The 24,975-nt window shown below is 44.3% G+C and overlaps 2 protein-coding genes across 2 annotated transcripts; one reads left to right on the top strand and one right to left on the bottom strand.

The window, feature by feature from the left end:
* Positions 1–12,941: 12,941 nt before the first annotated feature.
* On the bottom strand, positions 12,942–17,826 carry LOC308152403 (ras-related protein ralB-B-like). Its single transcript, XM_080525378.1, has 5 exons — positions 17,692–17,826; positions 16,648–16,814; positions 15,997–16,205; positions 15,238–15,412; positions 12,942–14,070 (listed from the first exon to the last, which is right to left on the bottom strand). The coding sequence occupies exons 2-5, from the start codon at positions 16,759–16,761 to the stop codon at positions 13,966–13,968; spliced, it is 603 nt and encodes a 200-aa protein (XP_080381504.1). The 5' UTR covers positions 16,762–16,814; positions 17,692–17,826; the 3' UTR covers positions 12,942–13,965.
* Positions 17,827–20,628: 2,802 nt separating this feature from the next.
* LOC308154452 (inhibin beta B chain-like) lies at positions 20,629–24,926 on the top strand (the record flags this gene model as incomplete). Its single annotated transcript, XM_080527612.1, has 2 exons — positions 20,629–21,028; positions 24,151–24,926. 2 exons carry the CDS (start codon positions 20,629–20,631, stop codon positions 24,924–24,926), a joined length of 1,176 nt encoding a protein of 391 aa, XP_080383738.1.
* Between the last annotated feature and the right edge of the window lie 49 nt (positions 24,927–24,975).

Raw genomic sequence — 24,975 nt, 5'->3', positions numbered from 1 at the left:
AGACTTGTTGAAACTTGTAGGAACCCTGGCATGGTCCGCCTCTCACCTTAGTTCTACCATAATGAGTGACTGTGTGGGATAGTCTAAACATATAAGCTCAGGTAAAGCAGTAGCTACTAACTTACTTAGTAACTAACATTACGTTCCTGGTGGTCCAACCACACTGTTAACTTTGAGGAGAAATCCCTGTGCTCCTTTTAAAATTTAGAGGATAACACTATGTGTTCCTCGCAAATGAAAACAACATAGTGAGACAGCTTAATGATCTCATTACAGCTGTGTGTGTGTGTGTGTGTGTGTGTGTGTGTGTGTGTGTGTGTGTGTGTGCGTACGTACGTGTGTGTGTGTGTGTGTGTGCGTGCGTGCGTGTGTGTGTGTATGTGTATGTGTGTATGTGTGTATGTGTGTGTGTGTGCGTGTGTGTGTGTGTGTGTGTGTGTGTGTGTGTGTGGAGCCGGGGTATCCCTGCATGTGGTTGAGGAAGTAGTGTGTTGCTGTGGGGTCCAGTTGTCTCCTGCAGATTGCTGAATGGTATTTCCACGAGCCTCCCGGTCTCTCTCTCCCTGACTGAGGGGAAGCCTAGCCAGGTGTGGGGGATCCCCAGTGTTTATGTGGGTAAAGGGGGACCTACGTGTTGGTGGAAGGGATCTCCACCGGCAACCCTTGTTTCCATTCATAAATAACGCTCCGTTGTGTGTTCATCAGGAGCCAAGAGATCCTGTGGAGGGTGAGAATGGTGAGTAAACCCGCCGTGAGGTACTGTATAAAAATCACTCATTTGAGTGAGACCCGCCTTGGTTACAGCATGGCATGGGTCCTGACTAACACTATAGCTTCCTGAGCTCTTACACCGTTTTTCTTTTTTTTTCTTTTTGAACACAATTTTATGTTGTTTAGTTTAGTTTATTTAGCACACATGAAACGGTGTAAGGAGGGAACGAAGCCCAGAAGGCTTGTACATAGTTCCACTCCCGTCAATAGCTAGGTTTCAATATAACATAAAGAACACTTGATACATGTAATCTTCTGTATCTCTAGATTCTCTATTCTGTTTCTGTTTGTTGTTTGTCCTGCTTCTCTTTTTTCTGTACAGCGTCCTTGAGTTTGACAAAGGCTCTTTTAACACTAGAACAGCCATGAGGCCTTCTTTACCTGTGAGTAAAGAAAAGTGTTATATCTTTGCACTCGATAACATTTCAGGACCCTCCTTTCATGACTTTTCCTAGATATGTGCATTCTACCACCCAGTATCCTTACATTTTCAAAATCATATCAGGATAAGCTAGTATAAAGCTATTTTGCAGTTTTTCTGTGTAGGAAGCAGGCTAATTTACAAGCGGCCAACTAGTGGTCGTTGTGTGTAAACAGCAGCTTGAGCATTGTAAAGAGGCAGTTCTTTTAGTAGGTAAAAAAGGCACCGCTGTTAGTGTTAAATCAAAAGTATTATTATTATTATAATACACATCATTCACTTTTGAGATATGATTACTTGTACAGTCCAGAATTAGAACTGGTGACTATTGAATTAAGTATCTGATGTTGGGAGGGGTCATAGTCCAAACATTAATTATGTGTTAAGGAACATCAACTACTTTATGACTGCATATTTGATGAGAGCATTTAACCAAAGCTGTATAAAGTTATTTTGAACCAGTATCTTGTGGCTTACACTTTCAGGATTCCATGTAAATGACTGCAAGCATCCGGATTATGTCCCATCTTTTTTTCCACATCGGCAGCAATTGATAGAAGGCAAAGTTAGGTTACGGCGCTACAAAAACGCCAGGAAAAGAGAGGCTGGTGTTGAAAAAGGGCCACCTACAGAAGCATCACCCACTGAAGCTTCACCCACTGAAGCCTCACCCACTGAAGCATCACCCACTGAAGCATCACCCACTTAAACTTCATCCACTGAAGCTTCACCCACTGAAGCATCACCCACTGAAGCATCACCCACTGAAGCATCACCCACTGAAGCATCACCCACTGAAGCTTCACCCACTGAAGCATCACCCACTGAAGCATCACCCACTGAAGCATCACCCACTGAAGCATCACCCACTGAAGCATCACCCACTGAAGCATCACCCACTGAAGCATCACCCACTTAAGCTTCATCCACTGAAGCATCACCCACTGAAGCATCACCCACTGAAGCATCACCCACTGAAGCTTCATCCACTGAAGCATCACCCACTGAAGCATCACCCACTGAAGCATCACCCACTGAAGCATCACCCACTGAAGCATCACCCACTGAAGCATCACCCACTGAAGCATCACCCACTGAAGCCTCATCCACTTAAGCTTCATCCACTGAGCCCACTGAAGATGGCAGACTGAGCGACAGGCCAGTTTCACACAGGAAGGGAGCAGGTTGCAGTTGCCATAGAGGTAGTCAATCTCAGGAGAGAGAGAGAGAGATGAGGCAACACGGGAAAGAGATGAGGCCAGAAGAGAAAGCGCCTCTCTTGTAACCAGGAGACCCTGGGTTTGAATCCCAGCAGTGCCTGCATTTGTCACCGATTGGTTCTTGCCCTTACCAGTGAGGATCAATTCAATGCCTTAAGCCCAATTTATACTTCTGCGTCGAATTTACGAGCGGCTATGCCGTAGCCTACGCAAGGGCTCTCCCAATGTATAGTTCTGCGTTGGTCGGTCTGCGTCGCGTTGGTCGGTGTACTCATAGCGGCATAATAGCGATTTTTTTGTTATGCTTGTTGTAAAGAAAATGTATATAATGCATTGAAATGACAGTAAACTAAGATAATAAGATGGTTATCATAATTTTTCAAATCTTTATTGATAAGTAATTACAGAAAAAGTAAACGACATTTCTGTCATGGCTTCCGCATTTTGGCCTACGAGAGTGTCGGAATCATGTCGGAATCATGTGCTACCAAGCGGACCAATCACAGTGCTTACGGTCTGCGTAGGTGTGTTGCGTAGTTACATTTTTGGAGAGGTGCGCGCAAGCTATGGCGTAGGCTACGCCGTAGATTTTACGCAGAAGTATAAATTGGGCTTTACTGATGAGGTTCGCCCACAATGTAAACAGACCATGCGACCGTGAATCAACATTCATACTGCCAAGTTATTTTGTTGGAATATGAATATGGAGGACAATGCATACAATTTTACAACACAATAAGGTTTAAATAGCATGAAGTACAATAGTATATAGAATTAGAACGTGTCGCATATCTCTCTGAATCAAAACACACACAAAACAGTTGCGTGTGTGTAGTAGTAGAAAAGACCCACTATGTAGATGGTTCATATTAAGTACAGTGTTCATATCGGACATGGTTATTCACTCCTGGAACTGTCGAATAAAATATGTGCCCAACCCAAAGTTGAAAAATTTAGGGTATATTGAAAAACAGTGTTCCCGCAAGTTGACTTTTTTATACTTTTAATAAGCCAGCCTCTCTGTAACCAAGGCGATTTTAAAAAGCAAGTCTAGCACCTGGAGCTTGGATTTGATCATTTGATAGTAATATATCAGTAATATAGACGTTATGTAAATGTGGTCAGAGAGCAGTTGCTGATACGCAGAGGAAAGCTGTTAGCGCTGTGAGATTAACGCTGCGTTTCTTCCTCTCCATAGCATGGTGCTCATTGATGAGGCTCTCATACTTGCTCCTCATTAGCTCATGTTCAGACTGCAGGGCTTCGTGGCCAGCAACCATAGTCTGCAGGGTCTGATGCTCAGAACAGTTTTCATGCTGCACAGAGTTAATCAGACCCTGGCTCTCGACCGTGAGGGAGCGGAGTTCGGAGAGGAGGTCTTTACGGACCTGAATGAATGATATGAGAGAATGAATGAGAGAATTAATTAACTCAATTCGCAATGTCCAAAATGGTCTTGCCAGATATCAGTATCATACCAGATACGTTGATAACACACACATGGGTGTTTATCTTAGATCTTAATTCCCTTTGTAAATACATGTAAACACTCAGTAATTCTGGCGTAATCACATCACAGTCATTTAATAATCCTACTTGCTTAGCAGCTGTCTCAGCTGTCTGATCCTGGTCTGGCTATCAACGAGGTCCAACTACAGGCCCTGAATGAATGATAGCGAGAACGAATGAGCGAATGGATGAACGCACACACACACACACACACACACACGCATGCACAAACACACACACGCATGCACAAACACACACACACACACACACACACACACACACGTACACACACGTACGCCCACACGTACGCCCACACCCACGCACGCACACACACCATTTTGTGCACAGAGACATGAACTTTTCTCATATACAAGCACAATGGCTCCAATGTATGTAAGAAAAGATTGCTGCCCATGGTCTGGTCAGGTACTATAAAAACAGAACAGAGCAGCTCGACTGGCCCTGCAGTGTCCAAATGAGAGCTGATAGTATAAACAACACACATGACCGACTCTTCTGGCTAAAGGTTGATGAGAGGTTAAAAGCATCACTTCTGTTGTTTGTAAAAAAAAAAAAAAAAAAAAAGATGAATGTACCGGTACTGAAAACCCCTGACTGTTTGTCGTCAGCTCACACATCTAATCACACACGTTCCCCACCAGACATGTAAACACAGATACAGATAGATAACAGAACACACACGTTGGGCGGTTTATCTTAGATGCTTGATTCCCTTTGTAAATAACTGTAAACACTCAAATCTGCAAATCTGGCCTAATGCATCACAGTCATTGAAATTATCTTACTTGTTTAGCAGTGGTCTCGGGCCTGGAGGCTCTCAGTCAGCTGTGCGTTCAGCTCCTGCAGCTCTCTGATCCTGGTCTGGCCATCCATAGTCAGCTTCTCAAAATGTTTATGCTCTGCCTCCGGGGATGGACCAACCAAACGCTGAGCGATGACACTCTTCTCCAGGGCTACAGTCTTCTCATAGAGCTGTTGGTCCCAGTCCTTGAGCTGCTCAGAGGTTTTCTCTGGTTCGGTCATCTATCTCTATGGCCACAGCCTCTTCCAAGCTCAGTGCAAACCTGTCTGACATCCTTTAGCTCCACAGTCAGCCCGTTCTGTTTGTCTAGAGCCATCTCAAGGTCTCCCTGCAGCTTTAGATTTTGGTCACGTTCGTCCCGCCCCCCTCCTACACTGAGAGAGGGCAGCCGTGAGAAGCTGCTGGCTTCTGTTCTTCTCCACCTCCGGGTCTGATCCACCGCCATCTGATCGCACACTCCTCCACAGCTCTCCGCTGCTGGGACAAAGCAGTTTCCAGGTCATAATTGGAGCTTCTGGCTCATGCTCTGCTGTGAGAACAGGAGGTCATTCTCGGCTGTGTTGTCCTCCTGCAGGGCCGGAAGTTCAAGAGCTGAAGACCTGTAGCTTCTGGACCTGGGCCTGTCTGTCCTCTGCAAAGCTGGGTGCTCTCTTCCAACGCCCTGGTCTGCAGGGAGAGGGTGGTTTTGAGCTCCCTCTGGAGCTTTATGATCAAGCTCTGACCCTCTTTGAGAGCCAACAAGAGGCCATCTTGTTGACTCTCATCTGGATCTTGAGGTAGCTGCACTGCCCCTGGTCCAGAAAAAGTCTGGAGAACGGCTTTGGCTGCCCTCTCCTTCTCCAGAACCTTCCTTAGTGCAGAAAGCTCAGAGTCTTTGCCATAATTCTGAGGTTGGTTATTTGAGGGGAGACAAATGATCACTCTAATACCTAATTCTAATACCTTATAGTAGGTATCAACTCAAATTGAATTTAAAATCAAGCTCTTAACTCTTGACATTATACTGTACATAACACTGGGTATTTACTTAATACATACAGTATGGTAATTGTTGTGTACAGTTATGTATGAGCCACTTTAGTTTTTTCAAAGTAGCTCTCAGATGAAAAAAGGTTGGAGACCCATGACATACAGAGCCACATAACAGAGCCACATAACCTCTTTAAGGCTACACATGCCAAGCTTGTTTATGCTGAAATTATTTGTTAGTATCAACTGTGATCATTATAAATGCTATTTTTCAAGTATTGTTTGCTTTTATTCAATTATTTTTACTTTCACACCATGAACATCTGCTGTTTGCATATTGAATGTGTAAACATTGCGTGTAACCCGTAGCAACATACACAAGGAAAAGGCTCAAACGAGGACTACAAGAACTGCATGGCTTACTGGCTGATGGAGAGAGGATGAGATCTTTTACTACATCCCTGCTTAGTGCACGCTCTTAAATAACCCAAAATCAACCATCTTACAACTAATTATTTTTTAATTTTTTTAAAACATAGCCTACACAATTCCAAGACAGCTTCATTCACAAAACAGGGAAACAACCAGACCAGACTGAAACATATTCAGAGACATAGCGAACTTTAAAACCATCCTGATAAGCATGATCCTGGCAAACACTGTGTACTTTACCTAACATAATGTCATGAGAGTTATTGGCCACAAGATGAAGACAAAAGGAGAACTGAAAGCTGCTCTCTAGTGGGTTGATAGAAAAAGCAGTTTTCACTTCACACAGGCTTTGGGGGAATCTCCTAGTACGGTGGCCCAGAGCAACCAGCTGTATGTGGCTGGGTCCTGCTGGGACCACTGGTTCAGGCCAACCTCAGGGTAAGACATTGGCATTTACTGACATTGTCTCTCTTATGTATAGGATGAGGCACAGTTCATCCATGCCTATGACTACCTTGTTGGGAACCAACCAGTGTACCAACAAGATTGTAACTGAAAAGGGATCTGTGTGTGTATCTGTGTGTGTATCTGTGTGTGTATCTGTATGGTAAGGAGAAGCTAAATGGAATGGAATGGAATGGACTTTATTTGTCATTGCTACAGTACAGGTACCAAACAACGAAATTTAGGAGGGGTGGCTCCCCTGGTGTTAGGAAAGGAAAAAGAAAACACATTTTAGAAAAAGCATAGATGCATAAAATCACAAGAAGGTAAGGAGCTGGTTTACATCAATAAAGGCTATGTACACAATCCACTGTACTATACTGCACAGATAGTCAACTAGGGTTGTCATATTGCACAAGAAGTATTTTTTCACATTATTTTAAAGTGTCACAGTTTGCAGGCTTGAAAATGTACATGTTTGTGCCTCAGCACTAGCTGCCATACAATCCGTCCGGACTGTCCTGGGCCCAGAACTTAGGCCTTTTCTGTGTTCAGGGCCTTGACGGCCCTGTGGTAGAAGCATCAGTGCAGGGGAATGGGGGTCATAAGAGTGAGGGAAGCCCTTCTGGAGTATCATGGGTGTGATGGGAAAGAGCTATTCTATGACTCACACATACTGTAGGCCTCTCACACCGCCTGTTTGCTGAGCATGTGAGGAACATTTCTGTCTATGAAACGTTCTATCTTTTAAAATCCCTAATAGATTTAGATTAGATTACATTTTGTCTCCTTCCTTCCTTCTCACTCTCTTGCTAGTCCTCACAGCCTAGAATATGACACAGCCACTGACGACGTCCCGGTTCTAGTGTTGGGCTCCTTGCTGAGAACCAAGTTTTCAGGTTCCAAACCAATTAATTTTTTCTGAACCTGGCACGGAGCCTTGCTGGTGTGAAAGGCCTAACAGAGGCTGCATTCGTAGATTCGCTCTGAGAGCGCTGGGGGGAACACTGGGTTCAACGTCGTAGAGCGGACCAAGTCATTTGATTGGACAAGAGGCATTCTATGAGTGCTGATCAGATTTCCAGAGCGTATTTACGAACACACCCTTAAGTCTCTGAATCTCTCTAGGACTAGGTGCACCCGGGTAAATTTCTCTTTGTACCCTAAGCCATTTCTGATACACAGATGACCCAAATGTGAAGACATAGTCTTTCTAGTAAGGGGAAGAAAGGTCCTACCTCAGAGACAGCTTTGACTGTATCCACTAGAACTACAGTTTAGACAGTGTGCACTGCAGTGGACAGCTCTCTTGATATTTATGATTGGAACCCCACCAGGGGGGGTATTCCATCAACGTCACTATTTTGAGGGGCTCACTGTAGCAGGGTCAAAATGGCTCTACTGCCACCAAGTGGTCAGTAATGGTAAGTGCTCTATGTTTCACCTTTAATGCATGGGCCCACAGAATGATGTAGTGGTAGTACCCTCTGGTGGCTTAAAGCTGTCAATGTAGGAGTATTTTTCTAATGAATCACACTGGTAATGTGTAGGATGAAATCCAACTGTGAAATTAGAAAAGATAAGGAATACAATAGCTTGAATGCAACAGAAACACATTTAGTGAATGTTTTAGGTGGGCTTCTGGCCCTTCCTGGAGGTCTTCTTGAAGGGTTTACACAGGCCCTTGCTGACAGCTGCCACCATCCTCCTGAAGAGGGTCGCTAGAGACACATGATAGGGAGAGAGAGAGAGAGAGAACATTAACTTAACACAGAATTGATGTTTTGCATAAAATGTACATAAAAAGGATTATATTTAGTCTCCTATTGGATTGATACGTGTAGTAATATTATGGATTAGCTGATTCATGCAGTTGAACTCATGTAAACCCTGTAGCAGAAGAAGAATCATCCTATCAGTGAACTTACAGACGCAGCCTTCAACCTTGGGCTCCTGTGGGGTCTGGCTGTCCTTCCTGTTGCTCTTCTTGGAGCGCTGAGAAAGAAACAAGTATTAAAAAACAAAATATTAGTAATAATAATAATAATAATAATAATAATAATACATTAGACTTATATAGCGCTTTTCTAGACACTCAAAGACGCTTTACAAACTGAAAGATCGAGCAGTAATAATAAAAAGAAACAAAAGGTAAATAGAAGTAAGTATAGGGGCCTAATTGAGGTAGTGCTGGGGACACATGGGAAGGGGAGGGGGAGAGGGTTAACTGGTGAAGGCGAGCTTGAAGAGGTGGGTTTTGAGGGCCTGTTTAAATGTTGGGAGGGTGTTGGCCTGTCTGATGTGGTTGGGGAGGGCGTTCCAGAGGGACGGGGCTGCGGCTGAAAAGGCCCTATCACCCCAGGTCCGGAGCTTGGTCCTGGTGGTCTTGAGGGAGGTTTGGTCATCAGACCTGAGGCAACGGGAGGGGGTGTGGGGGGGGGGGGGGGAGGTCGGCAAGGTAGGAGGGGCAATGATAGGCCTGTCTGTAATAAATGGAAGTGTTAAGATACTGTAACTACTAAAATAATGTGTATAAGAGGAGATTGTGTACTGTATGTAGACGCCAGATAACACTGAACAGTTGTAACGTTTACAAAGAGAAGACAAACTCGGACAGTAAAATCTGGTTTACCTTGAAGCCGGCTTTGAGCTGGCTGACCTTAGGTTCAAGGTGAACCTGAGGAGTGGTTCGGTGCTCAGCCTGGGCCTTCTCAGCCTCACCCTCAGACCCGGTTGGCAACACACACATCTCACCTGACCCTGATGTTAAAGAGTGACTCTCTGGCTCCATGGGTGACTCTGACTCCAGAGAGACCAAGACTGTGTCCATGATTAGTTTGACCATGGCCCTGGTGAACAGATCCACAGTCTGGTCGTAGATCAGTGAGCTGCTCGCGGAGACCACAGAGCTTCTGCGGCTGGAGGAGACACTGGAGGAGGAGGCTTTCTGATCCAAGCCCCAAAATGTGGGAGTCATAAGGATAGGAACCAACAGACGCTTCACCGACTCCTCGGTGAAGGCGTAGATGAGCTCAGCGGGTCAGGGCCCCTTTGTAACTCTTCCTCTCTTCAACAGGACAGAGTCTGAGAGACTTCTCCTGGCTCCCACATTGTGCAGAGAGATGTTTCTCTGTTCCAACATCAGGCTCCTCAGCCGGTCAACCAGGTCACGGGACACAGCCTGGACCTGCTCTTGGGACAGGAGCTCCTCCAGTCTACCCAGAGCTCCTCCAGTCTACCCAGATCTCCTCCAGTCTACCCAGAGTGGCAGTGAGGTCAGGCGATGGGGAAGAGGTCTGCTGCAGCTCTGCAGGATTAAATATGGTGTCCACGATGGCAGCCATGGTGTCCCAAGCACTAGCCAATGATGATTCCAGGACTGAATCATTCTGATGATGATGATGATCATCATCATCATCATCATAGTCAATCGTTGAGCTATGCACAATAGGGCAACTTATGACGTTTTGCTGCTCAGACGGAGAGGGGGTCCCAGGGAGTGTGAAAGACGTATCTTCCGATGTCCTCTCTGATCTCAATGTTTTCGAGCAGGACTTGGACATGGTGGAGGTAGTTCTAGGTTCACCTAGGTAAACCTTTTCTACATTCTCCAGCATGGTTCCCACCAAGCTAGATAACCCAGAGAGTTCCCCTGTCCTGTTCAACAGGTCTGTCTTGGATTCTTATCTCTCTCTTAAGTTCCCCTGTCCTGTTCAACAGGTCTGTCTTGGATATTTCATCCTGAACTACACCCAGGATCTGGCTCACACTTTTCTTGGCCTGCGCCGACATAGCTACTTGGGTTTTGGGCTGGGCTGGGATGACCTCATGTGGAATGACATTCACACCCTCCAATGACGTTGACTCGGAGGAGTCAGCCAATCTAGCCAGTCAATAATACCCTCAACAAAGTCAAAAGTGTGAAATTACACGGGATTCATTTGACGATGTCATTGGCAAAGAGGAGGCCCCCTCATCCTTTGACACGTCAGACTGAACCAATGCCACAAGCCTGCTGACCACCTCTTTAGTCTGGGTGCCACTGTCCAGGAACACCTGACTGACTTGAGAGGACCCTCTGAGAGGTTCGGGCTTAACTCCCGCTGACGCCAGAGGCTCTTCTCCCTGAAGTGGGACCTGATCCTGAGCCATGACCCAACACGCATAAAACCCTCTAAGTTTATCCTGTAGTCTCTTTATGAGACGGATAACGGCAGGGTACTTATTATAAGGCCAAGATGACTGTTTAACCGGCTTAAAATCTGAAATGAACGTCTCGATATTTCTGAGGCCTCATGTTCCGCAACCAGGGGGCTCAGACTGGTCTGGCTGGGCAGACAGATTAACGGCTCAGAGCTACTATAATCAGGTGAGCGCATACATCTTTGGGAGATGTGAGAAGCACCTCGCTCACTGACTTAGTGGCCTTGGTTTTAAACTCCTCACTAAAGAGTCTATCAACAGCTGGAATCGAGGGGCCAACAAACATTTCCTCAGAGGGGGAGGGGCTATTTGAAGGTGTGAAATCCCGTAGCTGGGATAGCACAGACATACCCCACAAAAACAGCAGCCGCGAGGGATTCCTCAGACGACCTCTTCCCGATAGAGGACTCCCATTCCACTTTTATCATTGACTCAAATGTAGTCAGTATCTCCCTGATGACTTCTGTGGCGATGTTGTCGAGGTGGGTTTGGGAGTCACATCCGGCTGGGAAGACTCGCTCAGAGAGAGGGTCTCGACATCCTCAGAGCCAACCTTTTGCCGGGGCTCCTCGAGGGGGGATGATATCACCAAATCTGCTTTGCAAATTAAACTCTCATGGACATACTGCTTCACTGTCTACTGGTAGCCATGTGTGCTCCATTCGATCTTACATTTCTCCTCAACGGGAAAGATTAAGTTGATATAAGTCATGTTAGTTTGGAAACAAATGTATTGTATGTCATGTCAAATGTAATGTATATCATTAAGAAAAGTAGGTCTTTGTCCAGCTTTTTCTGACATCAAATAAGGGTAGGCTTGATTGACATGGATGACTAAATAAAGAGGAAATGTCATTGTATTCTTATAATGTATGAATGTGTGTCCAGTCTCTTGTTCTGTATTGAATGAATGAGTTGGAGATCCTCTGCTAATCAACAACATTATTTACAACTACAGGCCATAAGTGTTGGTTGAGATGGGATAGGATAGGATGGGATAGGAGCCCTCAATGGGACAACATGTGTGCTAGATCTAACTGACCTGCAATGCCGCTTGGCACTAGTATGTTAACCAAGACTTGTGAGGCCACATGGGCCCATCCATTCAAAGTCAAGGTGAATGAGGCTGAATGGACCTTTATTACCCTCATAAAGCCTGTTGGTGCCGCTGCCCTGCCACATCAAAGGAACAGTCATAAACCAAACTACCAAACAGAACACTTCCGAAAGGCTACGACTCTTCACCTTCCCCTACTACATTTTGAACAGCACCTTGACCATGACGGCCTGTGGTCTGTGGCTTTGTCAAAACATTTGTCTAAACATGTGTCTGTGTCCGGATCATGCCCAAAGGGCAAAGACATCTGTACAGTCCAATTGATCCTGTCTTTCAAGTACATTTTCATGGACCTAAAACGTATCATTTGTAAGAATGCTTTATACATTATGCCATGAAAGAACTTTCTAGACACTCAAAGATGCTTTACAAACTGAAAAGATCGAGTAGTAATAATAAAAAGATAAATAAAAGAAAGTATAGGGGTCTAATACATTTTTAGATTACTAAATCTAAATATAAGTGTCTTTGTAGGACAATCTACTCTGTATACTGCAATTACACCTAGATTTCGGGCGGAGAAGCGGCGAACAAGCAACGCCAGCGTCCTCTCTCAACCGGCATTTGATGGCACTTAGCTTTGGCAAGAGCAATACTACTGCTGGGGTGAGAATCAAGAACTCTTTCATCGCTCTTCCCCAATCATACAGGCGGATATAATGATGTGAGAGGAGATGCCTTGTATGTACAACTGTCTTTGACATATTACTTTGACCGATCTTGTAGTTTCCTTAGCTCAGTAAGTACTGAAGTAACCCCTTCACTTTTCCCATTTTGTTCTGTTATAGACTCAATTTAAAATGGATTACATTGATTATTTTGGTATTTTCATGTACATGAGGTAGTTTAATTTGAATAAATGTACTGAAATTTGTCATTCTGGTGAATTGTGTGTGGATTGATGGCAAATACTTCTTAATCTTAATCCATTTTAAATTGACTCTATAACACAACAAAATATGGAAAAAAGTCTGAATACCTTCCGAAGGCACTGTACATAGGACACAATGCAAGGACATTACAAAGAAGCAACAAACGTTTATTTGGCAAAACCAATTCTATAATAACCAATAACCAGGGTAGTCATGACGCCCAAAAGGAGCATGCATACAGTCATTCATTGTATGCTTTAGTTTATAGGCGACACTGGAAACATTTTGGTGGAGAAAAGTGCAAGAATCATAAATTATAGAACAAACAGGATATACTAAGGTATGTGAGGATAATTCTTAGACATATGAATTGGGTGGCTTCAATATCAGACCAAATTTAATGCCTGGAAATATGTCAATATTAACAAAGGTGTAGTGGAAGTAGCGATATACAATTAAAAACGGCTACAAACTGTGAGGCATTCCATATAATCTAGAAAACTGGTGTTGGGGATTAGGCTAGTCCTAGGACCAAACCAAAGGCCATATTATTTCTGACTGATTGTCTGTAAGCAGTCATAACAAAAGGTGAGGGAGAGGCTCCACACTGCATATCCTATCCATGTGGAGGATTAACCTAGGAGGTCCATGAAGTCATCCTTAGCAGTCAGTGGAGCTATTCAGAGTAGATGAAAAAAATATGCCTACTACAGCAAAAACAAAATCCCTTAATTTCTTTAATTTGAGCTGTTTAAATGTGTCATATGTAGTGGATGAGTCATGGTGACGAGGGAGAATTCACTGACCATCATGCTGCTCATCACCGCTCATTACAAAACAGCTCTGGTAAGGCGAACAACCACCCAAACCACTTTAGCAGTTTACAGTAACAAGTGTTGAGGCACTTCATAGACAGTAAACATTTACAACAGATGCACAGTCCCCACAAATGGCACCAAGGGTGATTGCACATGGAGGATGGATTGCATAACTAACAAACAGTTAGTGAATTAAGGTCAATCACCATGGATAGGTCAGAGGTACAGTACTGTGTATATATATGTGATGTGTGTGTGTGTGTGATGGTGTGAGTTACAGAGGCTTGGCTCCGTGGGATCTGTCTCTTTCCACTTGGACAAAAGGCTCTGGGGGTTTGGCACTGTGGCTGAGAGGCCTGGTTTAGATCAAAGAAGACAGCAGCGTCGTTTCTTCTTCATTCCGCTCGGCCCCTTGTCCTTGTTCTCGGACATTTTCTTTTTCCGCACCTCCCGCATGAGATCGAAGAATACCTGGAAAGAAGGAAGAGACCTCTATCGTCATACTGTTAGATTGACCTGGTAAAAGTTACTTTCGATCGTGCTTGACTGTCGCTTCTGATATGCCTGCATTATGTTTTTATACCATTACAATTCAAGTTTTATTGTTATGTCACATTACACAAGTGTGAGAGGGTTAAATTCTTGGGCTTCGGTTCCTGACATTGCAGCACAAGACAATAAGGCAATAGGCAAGATAAGTCAAGATAAAATAAAGTGACAATAGTACAAGACATAAAGCCTGGTACGATAAGATGGTAAGATAATCTGGCCGATTTTGGCTCGATTTCCCCCCTTCCGAGCAAGGACAGCAAACGGACGATTATCGGATGGCTCTAAAGATTATCCTACAAGATTATCCTGTGGTGTGAGGTGTGTCAATAGTCAATTTCTCTCGACAATCCGCTCTGAAAACGGTCGGGGCTGACGATCGTAAATATTAAACATGTCCGATATTTACGACCAAAAATCCTTGTGTGTGGGCGACTACCAAGTCCGACTGTGACGTGGAATGTAGCCAATCAAGAAGCGAGCTGACTGACGCGTCTTCTTCTTTTCGTTCTTCTGCAATTTATTTGCCCTGTCACACATGGCCTAGTACAGGTCAGTCAGGGTACTACTACCTTGATCATGTGAGATTTCTGGCTTTGGGGACGAGACTCTAGACTGTCATAGATCAGATCTTTATTCATGTGGTGTGCTGTATTGGGAATATCGGAGCACACCACACACACTAAGATCAAAACTGTTCAATCCATGATCCATGTGTGGGGTCTCTCTCAGATAAAAAAATCTGTTAAGATAAGAAAATCTTTGTGTGTACCAGGCTTAAGTGAGACAATTGGACAAGTGGCAAGTTGTCGGAGACAAATAAGACAGGATACAATTAGCAGTACAAATAGTAAAATAAAATAAACAGTAGAATGTCATGAGTATTGCACTCGGTGGCAGTAGGTGTAAGATGTACTATTGAATAAAGTGACTGTGTGCTTAAGGTTAGGTAGTCTGTGTACACAGGGTGTGCACCCATTATGTCACGATATCCATTATTATTATCAAGATGTAAATAAGCTGGATGTTAGTGTTGGATGTTGAATGTTAGTGTTAAACTAAGTGCACGGTTGTGTTTGAGTTCTGTACCTTGTCAACGTTCGCCCTGGTCTTGGCTGAAGTCTCGACGTACTGCACCCCCCACTCCTCCGCCTTACCCCTGGCCTCGTCCACCGCCACCTGCCGGCGGTCCTCCAGGTCGGACTTGTTCCCCACCATCAACAGAGGGATCATCCCCTCCTCCTTCACACGCAGGATCTGCTCCCTGCCAAGGGACACACATTGCACATCTAGATCACCTCATCGAGAGTACTCGTGCCATAGAATGAGTGGTTCCCAAACCTTTTATGACTTTTGCATAAATGCTATTTGGCAGGGAGAGAAAGGTGGTGACATTCAGAAATCCATTTTCTGGACATTGAATGTTGATGTTCTAAAATTCGCTATTACAAAGTATTTGTCACATACACCCATGGGTACCACAGTTTGTGAACGACTACCACACAGTACTAAGTAAATGGACTGCACTTATATAGCAACTTATTCCAAAGCGCTTTACAACGGCCTCTCATTCACCCATTCACACACCAATGGCGGCAAGCTACCATGCAAGGCGCCGGCCCGCTCATTGGGAGCAATTTGGGGTTCAGTGTCTTTCCCAAGGACATGTGGCCAGTCGGGGCTCGAACCGCGGATTTGCCAACCTTGCGAGCTACCCAAGTCATCTAATCTACACCTGTAGACAAGCCTGCCATTATCAGTTCATCACTTGGTGGTGTAGGACCTTGTCCCATGTCCTAATAGCAACATGGACAGACCTGGACTCAGAGGTGGAAGAGGGTGACAGACCTGAACTCAGAGCTGGCGCAGAAGGACTCGTGTTCCGTGATGGAGAAGACCAGCAGGAAGCCCTCTCCGCTGCGGAAGTAGTTGTCCCTGATGGCGGCGTAGTCCTCCTGCCCAGCCGTGTCCAGGATGTCGATCTGGACCTCCTCTCCGTCCAGCACCACCTTCTTCCTGTAGCTGTCTGCCTTGGTGGGCTCATAGTCCTCCACAAACTGAGAAGGGAGAGGAAACCACAGAGCTGTTAGGATGAACCGAGCAGTACGCCCCGGGGTGGTCCAGTGGTCCGGTGGTCTAGCACCGCAGCACTACAGTGCACAATTACATTTTTACATTTTTGGCATTTAGCAGACGCCTTATTCCAAAGCGACTTACAATTAATACATTTGACTAAGCAAGTGAATCATCAATCCACCAGTCGTAGCGGGAAGACTAATCTAGCTCAGGCCCGGGGGGCCATTGGCAGTCTCCGTGATAGAAGGAACAAAAAGAAACAAAAGACAAAATACATAGACACTGGAGAAACAGAGAAACAGTACAAGGGGGGGCAGTAGAAGTCTTGGGGGACACAGTAAAGGGGAAAAGCGGGTGTCTCAGGAGACGCAGTGCTGGGGGGGTAGTAGATGTCTCAGGAGGAGCAATGTGTGTCTTTCTCACCTCGTCATACATGAACTGAAGAGTGAGGGCGGACTTGCCGACTCCTCCGCTGCCCACCATGATCACCTTGTGCAGGACCAGGGAGCTTTGGTTCTTACTCTTGTTGGCAGCCATTTCTGGATTCTGTCCGTAGCCGCATAAACAGCCTCCCTCAATGCCAGCACTTCCTATAGTGGGATAACACGCACGCACGTCAACACGTCAACAAAGTCAAATAATTTAAGAAAAGGTTTAGTCTTCCAGTGTATTGCACCTCCTCCACAGATGGTACATGGATATGAACAAAGCCAACCAAAAGCCAAATGTGTCATGTCAAAACTAACTTCACTGTCAGTTTGCCTGTGAAGGGGGAAGGTAGATGGAAAAACTCCACTCCCACTGACCTCTGCATGCATGAGGGTAGCTGAGGCAACCTTCAAGGACAAAAATGATGTGGGTATGATAACACAGGTACTATTGTTATGCTAACTAGGCCAATAATTAGGCTAAATACAGAGGCCAAAAGTCTCTTCTGCACACAACATTTTCACCAGGAACTGGACAGGACAAGATCACTTGAAGCCGGCCAACAACTTGGCATGAGATCATGTCATGTCAACAAGCCCCAAAACAAAAGAGGAACTAAACTAACACTGTCTTAAAACAACAATATGAACCATAGCTTCCCCTTAACTGTCAATAACAATGGGAGGCTAACGCCTAGCTAGCCCGCCCCAAGAAGTGATAATGACCAATCAGCAGCGACTTTAAGAGCTGTCAATCATGGGACGTGACCAGGAGCAGCGGTATGTTTAACCCAGAGCCAAGACTAAAACTAGGGCTGCGTTCGTCAAACTCGCTCCGGAGATCTGCTCAGCACTCACGGAATGCCTCTCGTCCAATCAAATGACTCGGTCGCTCTACGACGTTGAACCCTGTGTGCGCTCCGGCGCTCTCAAAGCGAATTTACGAACGCAGCCCATATCACCAACCCTCTTCGAAAAAATGGTTTCTGACCACGACTTCTGCATATTGAACAGCAGTATATGCCTATAATCAATGTACCTCTTAATGACTTCGCTGTCTTCACTGGATGCTATCCGGAACACAACATGAAGTCCAACAGTTGAAGACGAGTTTAGTCAAGCAGCCGTTAGATAGTGAGGAGATACTGTGTGACCACCTCCTTCCGGACGTCCGTGTGGGAAAGAGAAACGTGACCCGGATGTGAGGTCTTATGATGGGTTCCTCAGACATCAGAGATATACACATAATGATTTATAGGATTATTATAAAGTTGACATTTGTTTTATAAATCATTATTTAAGAAAATGTGTGTCACAATGTATGTAAAAAAAACAAACATCCATTTGTAATTTTTGAATGGCATGTCTGAATGTTTGTAATAATTGTTATGTCTGAATGTTTGTAATCATTTTAAAAAAAAATTGAAATAGTTGTTTTTAAATTTGTTTAAATTTTTTGTTTTTACCTATTATATTTGTGGTGCGAAACTGTGTTTTAAAAAAAAAAAATGAAATAGCTGTTTTTATATTGTTTAAAATGTGTTGCTTTTTACCTATTGTACTTGTAAAGCACTTTGACGTAAAGTGCTATATAAATAAAGTTATTATTATTATTATTATTATTAATTGTTATGCCTGAAATGTTGGTCTATGAGTTGTATCAAAGGAGAGATGGGTGCATCTTATTTAGATTTAGATTTAGTTTATCCCCCCCCCCCCCTCTCTTGTTGTCATGTTCCTTTATGGAATAACACAATCGTTGCTATAATTTAAAGGAAAGTTTTTTTAAACGTTTTCTAGTTATGCTTGCCTTCTGAACTTGCCTTCTTGGACCTCCGCATTGAAACACTTGGGCCTATTCATTCATAACATAATTATCCTGCATATTATTTTAAAATATGAACTAACTGTTAACTAGACTAACATTCAATATGTCCCTTGTGAATGTTATTACGCCTATAAAAAGCATACACTGTAGAAACGAATTCAACTTGACTCAAGAATCACATTCTGACTGCCACAGAGCTGCAGCTGGCACAATGCGCTCGCAGTGAGAGGTAATAGCTGTGTGTATGTATTTTGTATCTATAGATCTATACTAAATAATCAATGAACAGAACAGACAAATAAACGATGTTTCTTACTTGTCTATACAGCTCTCTTTTATTAGCCTACCAAATGTAGGCTATGCCCCTTTGTTAATGTCTCCATCTCTCTTTTTTAGTAGTATTCCATGTGTAGTAGCAATGGTTAGAAGGAGGGGGGCAGTATCTAATAACTTTCAACGTGATCTGACCCAACTCATAGCAGAACGAAATGTAAAGCGCATTAAAGGTGCATATTCATTGGGCATAATATGAATATTATTAATTATGTTGTGAACATGTCTACAAACAGAAATGTAGATTTATGGGAAAACACAGAAGGCCCAGGGCTATTCAGGACAACGTTATATGCAGGACCTAAAAGTATTGGACATTTCCATGAAATAACAGTGCAATAAGGCTATATGGTGAACTATAACATGCAACATTGTCATGTAGAGACGCATAGGTGACAGGAAATCGACACACGTCAAGTAAAACTCATGTTGATATGTTGCAGATGATGTCAATAGTGATGGTAGATTACGCTGCAAAATGTGAAAGGCAAAAAAGCAAAGAAAAAAAGCTTCTAACATAGGATGACTAGCAAAATCTTGAGCTGTGAGAACCGTTTCTGATAATATATATATATAATTGTTTTATATGTTTTGACATATGTTTGAATTGGGCTTGTCAATTCTAGGGTGAAATCAAATCATATATTTTTTGTAGTATTACTGATTGAATCCATAGCTTACTTCTTATTTCTAGAGGGAATGTTGATTCCATTTTGGGGGGGACTGCATTGCGCATAATCCTCTTAATTTATGTTTTATTTTCATTAAAGACAGGCCATTCTTTTCCAAAGGCTTAATTTGTTAAAAAAAAAATCCACAGCAGCTATAAGGAAATAGTTTACCTTAACACCAAGTAGGCTATAATCTCCCTCTAAAGACGTGTAGTTTAGTGGTGGGACGTCCCACGTGGTTTCAACTCTTTGTATAAAAAGTTTCAGTGTATAGCGCTCTAAGTCGAGATAGCAAGGAAACGGTCCTTGATCACACCTCTTTGCGCTGAAACGCGTCAAGACAATTTCATATCGGAATTTATACTAATTGAGCTGCATGAGGAGCGGGGACCAAAACTGAAGGAATAATTACAGCAAATGTGAAATTGGATGCTGCAATAGTAGGCTATAAGTAGCATACTAATTTGACCGACCCTTTAATTTGGCCGACCTTTTTTCAATATATGGAATATCCAGACTTTTGTTCATCAGCCACTGGGTGATTTTATGTTCGTTTAGTTTTGCGCTCATTTAAATGTTGTTGATTTCGGATATGTGTTCTATTGAACCATGATGGCATGATACACCATTGGAACACCATTGACTGTTAAATGGTAATGGTTTGGAAATTGATTTGCCTACCTTATTAAAGCCCCCGGAGTCGGACTTGGTGCAGTGAGTCAACTTTGACTTTCAGACCAGCAGAACGGACTTGCCTCTCCAAGGGTCCCTGAAGTCACCGGAGTGTCAGCCAGGAGAATGACCGAATGACTTGAGATAAGGGACATTCATACGTGCGCCGGTACATGGAATAACGCTCAATTGAATGAAAATGCGCCCAAACTGAATGAAGATATTTCAACACGCATGGAGGTCAGTGCACAGGCTACAATGCACATTCATATGGACTGAAAGGATTTTTTTTAAATATAACTTTAACAATCATTTGTTGTCTACTTATATTTGAAATTTTCTTTTTAACACTTTGGACCGCAAGTGAGCAACTTTGACAGACATCTACACAGGCTGAGACTACCTATTTATTTATAGCCTATCAAATAAGTATTTCTATCACACTATACTTCCAAATACCGCGGTCAAGAAAATGAGCGGTCGTATAATCGAGGTGGCAGCATTATTGGTGGCTTGCATGGTCTCTATCCGCTGCACGGGGACAACGGAGACGCACACGGGGTCCCAGACGCACACGGTGTCCCAGGATACCTGCACGTCTTGCGGCATCGGCCAGCCAGAGGAGTCGGGGCGGGTGGACAGTGACTTTCTGGAGGCGGTGAAGAGGCACATCCTGAACAGGTTACAGATGAGGGACCGTCCCAACATCACCCATCCCATCCCGAAGGCGGCGATGGTGACTGCGCTTCGGAAACTCCACGCCGGTAAAGTGCGCGAGGACGGGGTCGTGGAGATCCCCAACTTTGACGGACACGCCACCCACAACGAGATCGTGGCGGAGACCTCCGAGATCATCAGTTTCGCAGAGACAGGTGTGTGTAGTAATATATGTACCGTTACTCTCCACTCTCCTGCATCAGAGAAGACAGTGAGACATGTCTGGTGGGTTCACTTTGTTGGACCACGGTCCAAGGTTCACCAAGGTGCACAGCGCATTCTTCACCCAGAGCAAACCGACTTAGAGATAAAATAATAATAATAATAATAATAATAATAATAATAATATTTGAAATTGGCAAATTCCTTAGGCTACTGCAAAGGTAGCCATGGAAATGTATGAATGAATGAATGAATGGTCTTTATTGTCATTAATATAGTACAGGTAATAAAGGCTATATACACTATCCACTATACTATACAAATAAAACACTGTGCTGTACTCTATGCTATGCTATAAATATCCTAACATATCTCTGAACCTTATGTACCCGAGGGTTGTCATATTGGTTAAAACACGCATTGGACTGCATTTAGGGAAGGCTATCCCTGGAGGTTTAAAAAATACATTTTTAATTGTTTAGGCCAACATATGGATTTAGGGATATAAGCCTACTGTATAGGAACATGAACCCAGCATTTGTTATCGGATGGTACGATAAATCAGCTGATGCGAAACCACCTTTTGGTACCGTCAACCCAAGTGATGATTACATACGTTTAAGACTTTGAACAGTTTTAACTGAATAATCAATGAATTATCCTATAGTAGTCAACTGTATGCTGACTAATCATTTATAATTATGATGTAGGCCTATGCTCTTTAAAACATACCCATTTGGTACAACCACATCCTCAAGGCTAACACAAATGATTGTGTGTTCACACCTAACAAACAGACAAAAAGATGAAAAGGGTTGGGTGGAAAGAGGAGTATAGCGCAGCATCTCAAAGCTATGGACACTCAAAGGTTTGAGCATCCTGTGTATTGTTTTAATATTATTTACTACAACTCTAAACCTTTGAAGGCTATAGTTCTGTAGGTTCTATTGAGCTGTAGTCCAGCACCTCAGTGTTGGCAGTATTATTAAGGGTGGTAATCTGCCAGCTGGACATGACTTTGGGACAAACTCAAATAACAATGTTCACAGTCAAATTCAAAATGTTACCAGACTGAACTGTCACTTGAAATTACCTCTCCAAATCTGCTCTGTGTTGATCATCTACTCTATGATTATGAGAAAGCAGTGTAAAGAATATCATTTTGGCTGCTTCGAGCGGCCATGCATGCTGAATGTAGATTGAAATGGGGAACTCTGCCTTGGTTTCCTATTCATGGTGTGAGGGACAGGCTCCCTTATGTACTGGGGGACTTGGTTGTTGCACAGTGGCTAATTGGCCCCATGCCTGATTTGGTTGTATTTGTTTTTTTTTCCTTTAGTGGTTGTACCTGTATGGTTTAAAAAATGCAGATTCTGACTAAAAACGACCAATTGGAAAGGCACAAACTATGGGTCAGGAGGTGTCAAATGTAACTGCCACTGAGTTGTTCTAGTGTTGGACACCACATAATTCAAACACGAGGCGAAGCACTTAAACAGTTGGTTTAACGCTCCCCAAAAATGCAATCGTCAATACGGCGATAGTATCAAAGTCAAAACAAAACCGCGGCACTTCTGTCAGCTCTTGCTTACGTTGGTCGTGCCTTGACAGCTGTGCTGCCACTCAGTCCTGGTGGCAGCGTGTGGTCTGCTCTTGGACTAAGCCGCCGAGTAATAACACAGAGATTACCCGTCTTGTCTTGTGAGGCAGCGCAGGTGGAAACTCGCTAGGCAGCAGCCTCCATTATAGCTGATAATGGGGGACACTCCCAGGTAGGGGCCCTCTCTGTGTGCGGCAGCCAGGGTCAGCATTCAGGAGGCTGATCCCTGGCGTGGGGGTGGGGGGGGGGGGTATGTGTTGTTTTTTCTACTTTCTATCACACATGACCGGACGGCTGTCATTCAGTCACATGGTATCACCAGTGCACTTGTTCAGGTTCAAGAATGTTCTCCATGCACGGTGCCACTGCCCGTCTTCACCGGAGCCTTTTGAAAATAAGAAGATCCCAACTGTCTTTGTACCTGAGAGCGCCCTGCTAAGTTTAGGAGTTCAAGGTCGAGGTCTCGGTCAAGTTCATAGTGATGAGGGGAACGTCATCAAATTCAGTGTGTAGTGTATCGTAATATATCCCAGAGGAATTCAGAAAATATACCAGCGTTGTCCATACATCTTAACTACCGGTATACATTATTGTGTTAATTAATGTTTTTTTCCCACTTCAACTATGCCCTAACATTGTGATATGATGTGGGATGCTCAGGATAAGGAATATTGAATTAACTGGGGGTAACACTATGCAGTTATAAGAGGAACCTAATATTAAGTAAGGCTGTAACGTCTACCGTAACAACATTGTATTAACTGTTGTTACGTAATAATTATTGTATGACTTAATAGTACTTATTGCCACAAATGCAATGACACAATGGCACAGAGCAGAACTGACTGGATATAGAAGGTGAGGTGCCTTCTGTGGTCACGGTGGGGAAAGCCAGTGTCATCTAAATGGATTTTTGCCTCATCATTCCTTCACCGTGATTCCATGCTCTCAATGTCTCTGGCTGTACTGTGCCTTTGCCTTTACATCACAGGGCTCATTGTGTAACCACTTAGGCCCAGTAAGCTCCAGTTTTCAGCAGCATTTACAACAAAGTCTTTGAACCTTTGTACTTGTCTCTCATAAGCCCCCCGTCTCATATCCAACCTGACTCGGGGCCAAGTGGGCCTGATCCCAGAGCCTGTCCTACTGTCGTACTGTCCTCAGCACCCATGTGACAACACCAAGAGGAGGCTGAGTGTCTCTGTTAAAGCTGTCCCCCCAGTTTACGCCCCCTCTCTCTAAATCCCTTTACAACCATGCACACTCTTTATATCCAAGACAAGATAGAGATGGCAGTGCAACAGACTATGACCATCCGTCGTAACTGTCTCAATTTAAACCCAAACTGGTGAAAAGTTCCCCAATTCTGGCAGCTACTATTTACCCAAGGATCCAAGCCTGATGGGCACACAGAGCAGGCTGGTATATGCATTTCTTTGGAATGGTTCCTAGCATACACACTATAGCCTATGAGTCCTAAAAAAACAAACCTTTTTTCTTCTCTCCTTCCCACAGATGAGCTGGTATCATCAAAATCAAGCATATTCTTCCTGGTCTCCAACGAGGGGAACCAAAACCTCTTTGTGACCCAGGCCACCCTTTGGCTGTACTTCAAGCTGCTGCCCTCCACCCTGGAGAAGGGCCCCCGGCGGAAGGTGATGGTGAAGGTCTACTACCAGGAGCCGGGCCTGGGCAGCAAGTGGAACCTGGTGGAGAAGAGGGTGGAGCTGAAGCGCAGCGGCTGGCACACCTTCTCTCTGACGGACGCCATCCAGATGGTGTTCGAGAAGGGCAACCGGCGGCAGAACCTGGACGTGCGCTGCGAGGGCTGCGAGGACAAGGCGGTGCTGCCCGTCCTGCTGAACCAGAACGACGAGTCCCACCGCCCCTTCCTGGTGGTGCAGGCCCGGCAGGCCGACAACAAGCACCGCATCCGCAAGAGAGGCCTGGAGTGCGACGGCAGCAACAGCCTCTGCTGCAGGCAGCAGTTCTACATAGACTTCCGCCTCATCGGCTGGAACGACTGGATCATCGCCCCATCGGGCTACTTTGGGAACTACTGTGAGGGGAACTGCCCCGCCTACATGGCGGGGGTCCCAGGCTCGGCCTCGTCCTTCCACACGGCGGTGGTGAACCAGTACCGTATGAGGGGCATGAGTCCCGGGTCCATGAACTCCTGCTGCATCCCCACCAAGCTCAGCACCATGTCTATGCTCTACTTTGACGATGAGTATAACATTGTGAAACGAGACGTGCCCAACATGATAGTGGAAGAGTGCGGCTGTGCTTGAGCATGGGTCAGGTGGAACTTTGTAAAACAGAAAACAATATTACAAAAAT

This window comes from Nansenia antarctica (assembly GCF_963989245.1).
Source record: "Nansenia antarctica genome assembly, chromosome: 3".
Taxonomy (NCBI): Eukaryota; Metazoa; Chordata; class Actinopteri; order Argentiniformes; family Microstomatidae; genus Nansenia; species Nansenia antarctica.
The sequence above is the reverse complement of the archived record's forward strand: the minus strand, read 5'-3'. Positions and strand labels throughout refer to the sequence as shown.